Source organism: Fundulus heteroclitus, unplaced genomic scaffold (assembly GCF_011125445.2).
Source record: "Fundulus heteroclitus isolate FHET01 unplaced genomic scaffold, MU-UCD_Fhet_4.1 scaffold_74, whole genome shotgun sequence".
Classification (NCBI taxonomy): domain Eukaryota; kingdom Metazoa; phylum Chordata; class Actinopteri; order Cyprinodontiformes; family Fundulidae; genus Fundulus; species Fundulus heteroclitus.
Window position 1 is genome coordinate 1,137,518 of NW_023397186.1, and position 11,544 is coordinate 1,149,061.

The window sequence follows — 11,544 nt, forward strand, 5'->3', positions numbered from 1 at the left end:
TATATATATATATATATATATATATATATATATATATATATATATATATATATATGTATATGTAAAAAGTGGAGGTGGGACTAATGCAAGCAGAACTTTGTAAATTAAACAGCTATCTTTAAATTTAATAAAGTTTTCAAAATCTAATATGAAATGTGGCTCACAGTCTTTTGCATCCTTTGTGTTCATGCTCTTATTTTGAAAACAGTTCCGGCTGCTACGTGGAACACGTCGCTCTAGAAAGGCGGAAGTAGTTCCTGAACCCGAAGCACTTCGGGTTAGTCTGCACTCCCCACTGAAGTCCCCTCCTGCGGTCCGCATTTTCATTCATAAATTACCTCCCACGGTCGCACCAGTTGCCCCACCATCACCACCAAGATGCCTCTGGAGTTTGAGCTGTGTCCCGGGCGGCCGATCGGAGGGAACCATCCGTGCTTCATCATAGCTGAGATTGGACAGAACCACCAGGGAGACATCGAGATCGCCAAGAAAATGATTAAAATGGCAAAGGTGAATGAAAGTTGGTTTTGTTTTGAAGGATTTGTGTTCAGGCGGTGCTGCGCCCTGATTGTCAAGCCTTCCGCACTTCGTTTATTGCTCTTCTGATAATAGAATCAATGGGGGGCGGGAATAGAGCGAAGCAATGCCATTGGTATTAATATGAAGCATTTCCTAAACTAATCAAGCATACAGAAAAAAAAAAAGCTCAATTTAATATCTGTCGACGTTCTTTTGGCAGCATTTAATTGACTAATTACACGGAGTAATCCTGCAGGTTTTGGTGTGCGCCTGAAGCAACGTTCATTCATTCTTCAGTCAGGGTGCAGCTCCCAAAGAAAGTTGACATAACATTCAGGTCCGGTGACCCCCACAGAACCTGTCTGGGTGTTACACATGGCTGCTGTGTCTCTTTACCCGTTTAACCAGTTTCAGGTTGTCCTTTTTTGTGTGTATGTGTGTTTCTTTATAGAGCCAGTCCGAGCAAGGTTCTTCATTTTAAACAGAACCCGTCAAGGGGGAGAAAAAGTTTGGATAAATTAGTGCATTTAACTGTTTAAATATTTCAATGATACAAATGAATAATAGGCAGCCTACAATTTCAGATTTGTTGTGTGGTAAAGTGGCATTTACAATCATTTTAGTTTTGTTTCACAGTCACGTTTTGAAGAACAATGTGGGTTTGTTTTATCGGGCTTAATTGTTAAACTCAGCTGGCAGGACTTTTAGGCAACCAACCAGCTGTAGTAAACTGATATGCAAACTAACCAACCAAATGTTTGGGTCCATTTGAGCAGGATAGAATTGGTTCATGATGGATTGTCTAAAATAAAACATTATTATTATTATTATTATTATTATTTATTAAGAGCCAAATTGCTGCTGAAGATGGGCATTAGCCCCCACAACCTTGCACATATAAACAGGTATAGATGATGGATGGATAGTAGCAGCAATAATAAAATAACTATTGAATAATTGTTTAGAAATTCTATTATTTAGCCACGTACCTAACGCATTGACGTTTAAGGTGGTTGTATGGTTTATTATACCTTTCCATTGTTTATCCATTGCGAATGATGTACCTTTAAACAAAAAATGAACTAAACTACACTACAACATCCCCAACTTCTAGGTCTCTAATAATCTGTAGTCTTTAAAAAAAATAGAAAGCAAGCACCCTTTTACATACAAATACACTGACTGGATAAAAAAACTATAAATAAATATGCTTTGTGCCGAAGTTAAGAACGTATTTTCACCTCAACAGGACTGCGGTGCTGACTGTGCCAAATTCCAGAAGAGCGAGCTGGAGTACAAGTTCAACAAGCGAGCCTTGGAGCGTCCCTACACCTCCAAGAACTCCTGGGGGAAAACTTATGGCGAGCACAAGCGGCACCTAGAGTTCAACCATGAGCAGTACAAGGAGCTGCAGAAATACGCTGCAGAAGTGGGGATCTTCTTCACCGCCTCAGGGATGGACGAGGTAAGACGGGTTTCAGTTCAGAGCTTCCAGATGGTCGGATCAGCTCAGAGCTTTAACTGCAGTCCTCTCCTGCGTCCTTTAGATGGCAGTGGAGTTTCTCCACGAGCTCAACGTGCCTTTCTTCAAAGTTGGGTCCGGAGACACCAACAACTTTCCTTACCTGGAGAAAACAGCGAAGAAGGGTGAGACGGATGTGCTGTCTGTAAGGTTTTGGCTTTGTGTGTTTACTATCCAGGCCTTACAGTTACACGGTTTCATAGAAACGTTGAACGCAGTTGTTCCTTGGCTATGCTTATGCGTTGCATTAGTGCAAAACAGACAATTTGCTATTCATAAATCCCCACCGTATTCATTTTTCTTATCCTCCTACAATATTCTCCATAAGATTATTCCTAAGTATCTGTAAACCGAAAAGTTGCCATAAAGCAGTTGAATCTCAGGTTTCCTCCAGTCTTCTCATTTCTTTAAGCACAGCCTGCACACTATGCTGCTTTTCAGGTACCAACACTGGGCTGAAAGTGAGTGAAAAGGCAGCCTATATCCCCCAAGAAAGTGTCGAACGACATTCAGAGAGTCTAGACAACTTCTGATCAAGAACGGCAGGTTCCTTATAAGCAAAGTTAAATAAAATTGGGGGTGGTTTAAATACTGTGTGTCTGGCCCTGACAAAATTATTTCCCAAATGCATCTTGGGAGACTGCTCTGGCCATAAGTAAACAACCAGGCCGTATTACACAATGGTCACCAAGGCAAGATGAGCCGGCTTGACGTTTATATAATAATAACACAAAATCATAATCAGACTACCTATTTTGTCTTCCACAACCACATTTTAGATTTGGCTCTTAATTTTTGTTAGATCATTTTTTTTGAGACCTGGGTCTAAACAGCCTTTACGAGCCACGATAAACCCTCCCAGATATCAGGATGTTCAACTCTTCTTCTGGTGTCAGGCCGTCCCATGGTGGTCTCCAGTGGGATGCAGTCGATGGAGACAATGCGCCGGGTCTACCAAACGGTGAAGCAGCACAATAAAAACTTCGCCATCCTGCAGTGCACCAGTGCGTACCCTCTGGAGGCTGAAGATGTCAACCTCAAAGTGATCACAGTGAGTACGATTTAAATTTTCTAAGCTTTTTTATTTTATTTTTCATATGCTTTCAACTGTGAAATTTAGGTTGGTCAATGCAGAGGATGAAAAGCACACACAAATTAAACTCAAAATACTGCTAGTTTTTGTTTTTGTTTGTTGTTATGCCGCACAGTGCCTAACTCAATGAGTTCATACCACTTTTCTGAATTTGTCACGTTAAACGCACTAACCGCCATGGGTTTTATGATAGTTCATCTGGGTTTTGTGATCAAACAACACAAAGTAGTGCATCATTTTCAAGTGGAAGGGAAATGATGCAAGGTTTTTAATTATTTTTTGATAATAAAAAAAATACCTGCACACTTTAGATTTTTATTATAATTTTTTTTTTATTCAGCCTCCCTGAGTCAATACTGCTGCAGTTACAGCTGCAAATTATAATTTTTTTGGGTATCTATCTACCATCTTTGCTTATCTCAAGACTGGTGTTTATTTGTCCAAGTGGTTAATCTCAATCAGTTTGACCAATTTTTTTTTACCTTTTTATTGTAGGTTAGTAAAAAAAAAATTAAAATATTTGGAATATAACTACATTGTGTTCAATTTGTCAGTAAAACAGCTCAAAGTTTGTGCTTTCAACCTCAAAAAAGTTTCTGGGGTATGAATACTTTTATAATGCGCCGAATATAGCCGTCTGTACAAACAACACGCATATCAGAAGGAGAGAAGATACAGCAAATGTTATCAGCAGTGGTGTCTACCAGAATTACAATGTTTTTGTCTTTCACCGCAGGAATACCAGAAGGAATTTCCCGATATTCCCATTGGGTATTCTGGTCACGAGTCTGGAATCAGTATCTCTGTGGCAGCCGTGGCTCTGGGAGCGAAGGTCATTGAGCGTCACATAACCTTGGACAAGAAGTGGAAAGGAAGCGACCACGAGGCCTCACTGGAACCCTCCGAACTGACTGAGCTCGTTCGCTCCATTCGTCTGGTGGAGAGGGCGATCGGAAGTGGCATCAAGCAGATGTTGCCCTGCGAGAAAGCGTGCCATGACAAAGTCAGTCTAACTTTCCCCTCTGATGAGTTGCATAAACATGGGATGCAAACGAATATTCTCATTATCTGTAGTAATGCGCCCTGTCATTACTTTTTCTTGCAGTTGGGCAAATCTGTGGTGGCTAAGGTGAAGATCCCCAAAGGAACAGTCCTGACTCTGGACATGTTGGCGGTGAAGGTAGCCGAGCCAATGGGTGTCCCGGCTCAGGACATCTTCAAGCTGGTTGGGAAGACCGTGACCGAGGAGGTGGACGAGGACGAGAGCGTCCTGCCTGAAGTGGTGGACAGCTACGGCAAGAAGGCCAAGTGTTAATCACAGAAGAAAGTTGAAGTTTGTTGAAAATAAACAGGCACTTAATTTCAAGAGGTGTTGCTTATTTTTAAAGGGATAATCTGGATGTCGACATTTTTAAGTATGAGGGTAATTTTTACTCTGTGGGTGAGTTTGTGCCATTTACCTCAAAAATGATCCGCAATTAGCCAAATGGTTGGAAAGTGGACTGAAACGGCTTAACTCTTTGATAAATGACTCGTATTGTTCTTTATAAAAAAAAAAAAAAAATCATTACATTTTCAGAATGTGGCCTTAACATGACACTTTTACTGACAAACTTCATCTCTGTTAATGCTTTTCTAAGCTGCACAACCAGCAGGTGGAGCTGTTAGGAAAAACATTCTTTGCGCTGAACCTTAACCCTCCACTGCAAGGAGAAACAAAAACTGAACACATGGGAGATGGAGACGCTTTGATCATTTCATTCAGACCGGTGAGATCAGAGCCCGTTAGCCCAGCAGCCATTGTACTGTTTATGCAGCCGTTCACTGGGCTGTTCAGGGTGTAACCACAAGATAAACACCTTCAAACCTGATTTCTGTTTTTCTTTCGGTCGGTGTATCCTTGGTTCTGCTGCCATAAGTTCCAGGCTTAGAGCATTCTTCCCACATTAACTCATGTGTTTTTGCCACGTTTGTTATCTGAGTTGTGACGTTCTAAAAGGAAAACCTTCAAATAAAATAATTATAAAATGTTGGTGTGGATCCTTGCTTATAGAGTCTTTCAGTCACAAGTTTAGTACTTAATTTAAACACTAAACCTAGAAGGTGGAATGATGAATATACATTGTTATGCTTACGGTTTTACTGTACATAGAGTAATTTGAAAAAAAAAAATGTTATTAAAAAACATAACATGCATGCTTATTTTTGAATTCATATGTGCTAAAATGTGCAACTTAATTGTGTTTATGCTAATGTGATATCTGATTTTTCCCGCATGGCACTCAATATAAAAACATTAAATACAACATAATTTATTTGTCCAAAACCATTTTATAACATTTTTAAAGGGACAGCGTGTAACTGATTTGGCTTTTAATTAGCAAAAAGAAAGTATTGCTTTTATAAATACATATTCTGGCAAAGTCTTATAACATCACATCAAAAATGAGAGCATTCTCATAACTCAAAATTAGTTCATAAATACATAGGTGTCGGTACACCATGTTGCATCGCCATTTCTGATTTCAGTAGCTCAAAGGGGACAAACTTGTTAGCCTACTGTGAGTTTTTCCTGTTCGTTTTCTATATGAAGTGCTGTCGGAGGAGTAGTATAGAATAAACAAAGACAACTGTAGATCATGTTGAAATGGAGAACCATCCGTATTCTTTGCCCAGTGAAAGGGAAGAGAAAGTAACCAAGAAAAGAAAAAGAAGCAATAACCGGAGAAAACTAAAGTCTATACCAAAGCAGCTATTATTGCCAGGTGGAGTGGAGATTCAAAGCGTATGCGAAGGTTTCAGACCTTCTGCTGGACAGGTAAGTTAATTCAATATAACAGTGAAGTTTATTTTTCTGTTATGTCAGAAACAGGGCAGTGTAGTCCAGCAACTACTCTGACTGTGCAAGAGTACCAGAAACCATGCTTAACTGTACAGTTTTGAGTTAACTCATCCGAGATACTGGTGAGGGTGATCAAATCAGATATAAACGCATTTATCAAAAGCCTGTTTTTTGTCAGTTCAAATTCTACCACCAGGGTTCCTAAGCAGTCTGGATGCAGTTTCTTTTCAGATCTGGATAAATATTTAATTAAGTTAAATTTTATTTATATAGCAGCAATTGACAACACATCTCATCTCAACGCACTTTCCAAAGTCATATTCAATCAGATCAGACAGACAGATTGGTCAAAAGGTTTCCTATCTAAGGAAACCCAGTTGGTTGCATTGCGTGTTGACAAGCAGCATTCACTCCTCCTGAAAGAACGTAGAGCCACAGGGACAGTCGTCTGCATTGTTGATGGCTTTGCAGAAATCCCTCATACTGAGCATACATGAAGCGACAGTGGAGAGGAAAACTCCCCTTTAACATGGAGGAAAACCTCCAGCAGAACTAGGATCAGTATGAACGGCCATCTGCCTCGATCGACTGAGAGAAGAGACACAAAAAAAGCACAGAAGCACACATTGATCCACGAATCCTTTCTAAACACCTTCAAATCTGATTTCTGTTTTTTTTTTTAATCTCACTCTGGATCCGCATCTAAAGGAGCAACCCTGGTAGATGTATGTCTCAAAAGACTATGTATTTAAATACAGATATGGAATAAGAAAATAGAACATTTCTTACCATACTCTATTCCCTTTCCCTTTGTCTAAATGTTGTGTCCTTCCTCCCTCATGTGCTTCCTTTCTTGTGTCCTTCCCGCCATCTTTCCTTGCCTCCTTTATCTATCCATTCATTCATAAATTTTTTCATTTGTTCATTCATTCATTCGTTTGGCTTATTTATGTTCTTCCATATGGTTAACCTCTTTCAAATGAATGGAGGAAGATGTAAGAAATGTTTGGTAGCACTTTAATGAACCTTTTAATCAACACTAGTTCCTCCTTTATGACCTTAGTGCTTTATAAACAAGAGGGTGCTCATTAAAGTTGAAGATTCCTAAATAGGGCTGGTTTTAAGTTCATCAAATTGGTGCAGCAATGCCGATCCAGTGGTAATTTCAGCACAGCCAAAATAAAAAATAAAATAAAAATGTCTGTCACCGCCCGATTATGTGCATTCGAAAAGCCTGCCAGTGTCCCGATCTGTCATCTTACTGGAAACATTTGGTAGAACATTAAGAAAAATAAATTAAACAACAAAAAAAGAGGTTTCAAATACTCTGCTACGTCCGTAACCAGGTCATAACTTTTTATTCTGATCTCACCAGTCTGAATGATTTTTTTTATTTATTTTGCTGACATGAATCGCTCAAAATTTCTGTTGTTCCTTTGATCCTGCTGCTGGTCTGGAGTGGTGTCTAATCGTCTTCTTCCTTCCAGCATCTCACCAATTGCAGTTTGAGTTGGTTGCACTCACACATGCAGTAATAAATCCATTTGTCATTCGACATTAAGTTTACATTGTATGACATTTTAACCATGTCTGGGTTCTCCCGGCTGATTGGGTTAGAGAAGACACATGACTTTGCAAACTCCATTTATACCACTTTTGTTCACTGAATTACATGTGAATTCTGCAAGTGTTGATATTAAAATTATTGTATTCACTCATCCTTGTTGCTACACAAGGGAAACATAATGTATTCAGTAACATCTAGACATTCAAATCCAAACTCTAAAAAAAGTAACACCATCACAGCTTGAGCAAGGAATATACATTTGCCTATCTTTTTTTTAATATATAACTTAAGAAGGTAATTTGAGAAAAGGCATTTCATATCTAGAATGATTGATCATCCGTCTCATTGCTGAATCATAAAAGCTCATGGCCTGATATATTACATATTACAAGCATTGCTTGTAATATGCAATGTCCTGCAAAAGTATTTCTGACCCTTGAACCCTATTGCATTTTGTTACAACCACTTGATTGTAGATTGAAGGATTAAAAATACATGTGGTGTGGACAAGTGATATTTTAAATCCCACTACTGCATAATTTAAAAGGTATTTCAGTTTTACACAGTCTATTCTATTAGACAATAATCAATCATTGTACATTTTAAATTGTCCGGGAGTTAATCTATTTGTAATTACTCCAACTTGTTTCTATTAGTAGTAACAACACATCACGTAAGGCCAAAGAACAAAATCACCAGGAGTCACTGGTGAAATCAAAGCATATGTTTATTAATAGTTAAATCTATATTTGCAGGTATTCAATGGCAAGAAACACATGAAAGAAACTGTGACAAAAAAAAACCCAACATCTAATTCTACTGATCAGAAATTAAAGTGGTTTGGCCTAAATCAAACCTTTGGCAACTTATCAACCAAACAATGCAACCCCTAAACACTTTAAGACCTTTTACAACTTTTCCTCAAGAAAGTGTAGAAACATCTCCTTGTATTTTCTAATTCTATGTTAACTTTCAAACGGATAGGGAAGACGAGAAGGAAGGGGGAAGAGGTTCAGTCAATCCAAATAGATTCTTGTCCTTGTGTCTCACTCTGTACATTTCAGCTTTTAAATGTGTAAAACTGTCAGACATATACCTCAAAAGACCTTGTACTAGCAAGTCAAAGATGGTTCTACAAAGTTTTGACCCAGAGGGTGGAATATTTGTGTACATTTCTTATACATTTTTGTGTTTTTGTTTAGTCAAAAAATAAATATAAAACCATGTATCATTTCCACTTCTGCTTTATGAAGAGCTAAAAGGGCATTGCTGAAGTCAAACGTGTGTCACTGATCAACCCCTACAACCTGAGAATTATTTAGGTCATTGTCATTTGTGAGTGGCTTGCTTACCGGAGCAACATGTGAGAAGAAGCCAATCAGATGAGAGCTCAGCGCGCCGTGAGAACCAAGAAAAGGAGTTCTGTTGCCTTCTGCTGATGCATTTTGTAAGACCTATTTGCAAAAATTATCAACTGAGAGCCAAGTCAGAGGTTTGTTTTCAGAGTATGGTCGCTGTCTTTCTGTCTGTAACGTTGCACAGAATTAACCAAGCTATACTTTACAAACTTTCCGCAAAGCAAAACTCCCATCAGTTTCGTGTGGGTCTGCTAAAAGTAATGGTTCTTCACAAGTTAAAATCCTGCAGGTTCTCTGAAGGCAGAGCAATAGTAATATTGGGGGATGAGCTGCTTAACACTCAGTTCTCCTGAGAAGAGATAAATGCCCATTATATTGATCTAAGTGACTACCTAAGCTATCCCTCCTCACAGAAACAGGGTCCCACCCTTTCTCCTTATAAGCTAGCAGCCATTTAAAGCATAAGCTTTGGTCAGTAAGCTGCTGCTGATCCCAGCGTCTAAAAGGAAACTCTTTCTCTCTGATTTTCTTTTTCTGGGAGCCCAAATAAAACCTTGTCTGGCAATATTGAAAATTTTAACAGCTGTAATGGAAATCTCATGCATAATTACAAATTTAGAGTATAATCCTTTCTGCTAGGCTTGAATATTCATGCATTTGTACCTTGAGTTAAATGTCAGCTTCTTCTAGAGTTTGAGTTCCTGAGTATTTATTATTATACCAAAAGTATATTGTGGACTAAAATGGTCAGTAAGGCTACTGTGAGTTTTTTTTTCTCTGTTTAATAACTGGAAGTTTGCCTCAGATGTACCTCAGCCATAACCAGAATGAGGTTTAGGTTAGCTTCTTTGATTGTGTAACTAGTTTAGCCTGTACAGAACAGTACATGGTGCTTAACATAGCAGATTACAACCTAGATTCATGGCTGAGGTTAAACTCCTCTGTCCCCAACCAGGCGTCTCCTCAGGTCATGTCCTGTTATTTCACTGTAGGAAAAGGGCAGAATGAAATACAGAGAAAGGAAATGAAAAAAGATTTTTGGGATTTTGCAACCTTGTCATAAGATAGCCAACATGTAAATAACTTTGAACATCCTAAAAGTTTTTTTTTTGTGTCTCAGAATTTGTTTTTGAAAACTGTGCACTTATTCAGACAGAGATGAAGTTCTGAAGGTGGATGACGAGGTGAATTTGTTAGAACTCTCCCATCGCAGCAACCAGGCGCAGAGTTTCTGTTTGCATGTTCTCTCAGTGGATGTATGTGTTCTCACTAGGTAATCTATCCCAGCATTCAAAATGTGCCAGAACATATCAGATTAATTGACCACTCTAAATTTCCATTATTATTCTTTTTTGTTTTGCAGAGTGCATGGTTATCTGTTTTGCATGTCTTTGTTGCCCTGATGGACTCGTGACTGTTGACCTGTTGAGGATAGACACCAGCCCCCTGCAAAAACTTAGCATGTATAGAAAAACGATTAGTGCATGGGTCTTCAATGTTTTCCAGGCCAAAGACCCCCAAACTGATGGCGAGATGGAGCGGGGACCCCCTAATTTTATATATTGTATAAAATTGTGTTATATCAAACTGGTCCTATAGTGCCATGTGTAAATGTACCTTGTTATTGTGCATTCAATACTAAGATACTCAAATAATACACAGGTTCATATATTCATGTTTTTATTTTAAACATGTGCGAGGCACAGTGAGTAGGGTGGCCATGCCACTGCCATTTATAAACATAACATAACACAATAAACTGATACCTGCCAAGATCAACAATGTCTGTCAATTGCATGTAATCATGCATAAAAGCTATTTAAATGGACATTTTTAAAACATAAATGTGAAAAGGAAAATAAGTGATGCTTGTTAGTGCCACTGGCATGCATAGACATACCTGTTATATTGCATACAATACTGAACTATTAACATAACTGACAGATTCATGTTTTAATTTTAAACATACATATGGGAAGTGAATCCTCAAACCATCTATGGATGGCATACATACTCCCACATTAGTGAGATGTCTGACCCTGATGAGTAGCACACAACTTGTCTAACCTTGGACGTATGGAGGTTGTAAGGCAGAGAGTCATATCAGCCTCAGGCTGCAGTCTTGACCTGTATTTGTTTTTCAGGTAGGTGAGTGAGGAAAATCCACTTTCACAAAGATATGTTGTAGCAAAGGGCAACAGGCTCATCATTGCTTTTGCTGCCAGTTGTGGAAAGTCTTTATGGCAAGATATCCAAAACTGGGTGAGTGGTTTAGTTTCATATATGTTTCTGAACGTGCTGTCAGTGGACAGTTCAATGAGCTGATGCTCCTCTGTCACAATAACAACACTTTTGCGACCCCCATGCAGTACCTCCGCGGACCCCCTAGGGGTTTCCGATTTCGAAAACTTTTGTGGTGCCTTTTCACAATGGCAGAATAGAGAATAAGTTATTGCCATCATTTCCCACAATGATAAACAGTTTAGCAGCTGTCGTTTGGCAGTGTGAATATCAGACGCAAACAAACAATACATTAAGAGCAATAACACTAAATTGCATGGGCAAGAATTACAAATGGCACATGCATTAAGTGGCCGTGTTGCGGGTGATATACAAAGATTGCGTCTGCAATGGAAAAGACGT

At 38.8% G+C, this 11,544-nt stretch overlaps 1 protein-coding gene across 1 annotated transcript; it reads left to right on the top strand.

Moving 5' to 3' along the window:
• The first annotated feature begins 240 nt into the window (after positions 1-240).
• LOC105929287 (sialic acid synthase) lies at positions 241-5,166 on the top strand. The gene is made up of 6 exons (XM_012867004.3): positions 241-510; positions 1,769-1,984; positions 2,067-2,166; positions 2,938-3,092; positions 3,871-4,137; positions 4,240-5,166. Exons 1-6 carry the CDS (start codon positions 379-381, stop codon positions 4,447-4,449), a joined length of 1,080 nt encoding a protein of 359 aa, XP_012722458.2. The 5' UTR covers positions 241-378; the 3' UTR covers positions 4,450-5,166.
• Positions 5,167-11,544: the final 6,378 nt, after the last annotated feature.

Excerpts from the sequence above, each read along its gene's own strand:
- LOC105929287 (XM_012867004.3), top strand. The coding sequence starts at position 379 with ATGCCTCTGGAGTTTGAGCTGTGTCCCGGGCGGCCGATCGGAGGGAAC. Across the intron at positions 511-1,768 it reads AAATGATTAAAATGGCAAAG|GACTGCGGTGCTGACTGTGC; the intron begins GTGAATGAAAGT and ends TCACCTCAACAG. Across the intron at positions 1,985-2,066 it reads CCGCCTCAGGGATGGACGAG|ATGGCAGTGGAGTTTCTCCA; the intron begins GTAAGACGGGTT and ends TGCGTCCTTTAG.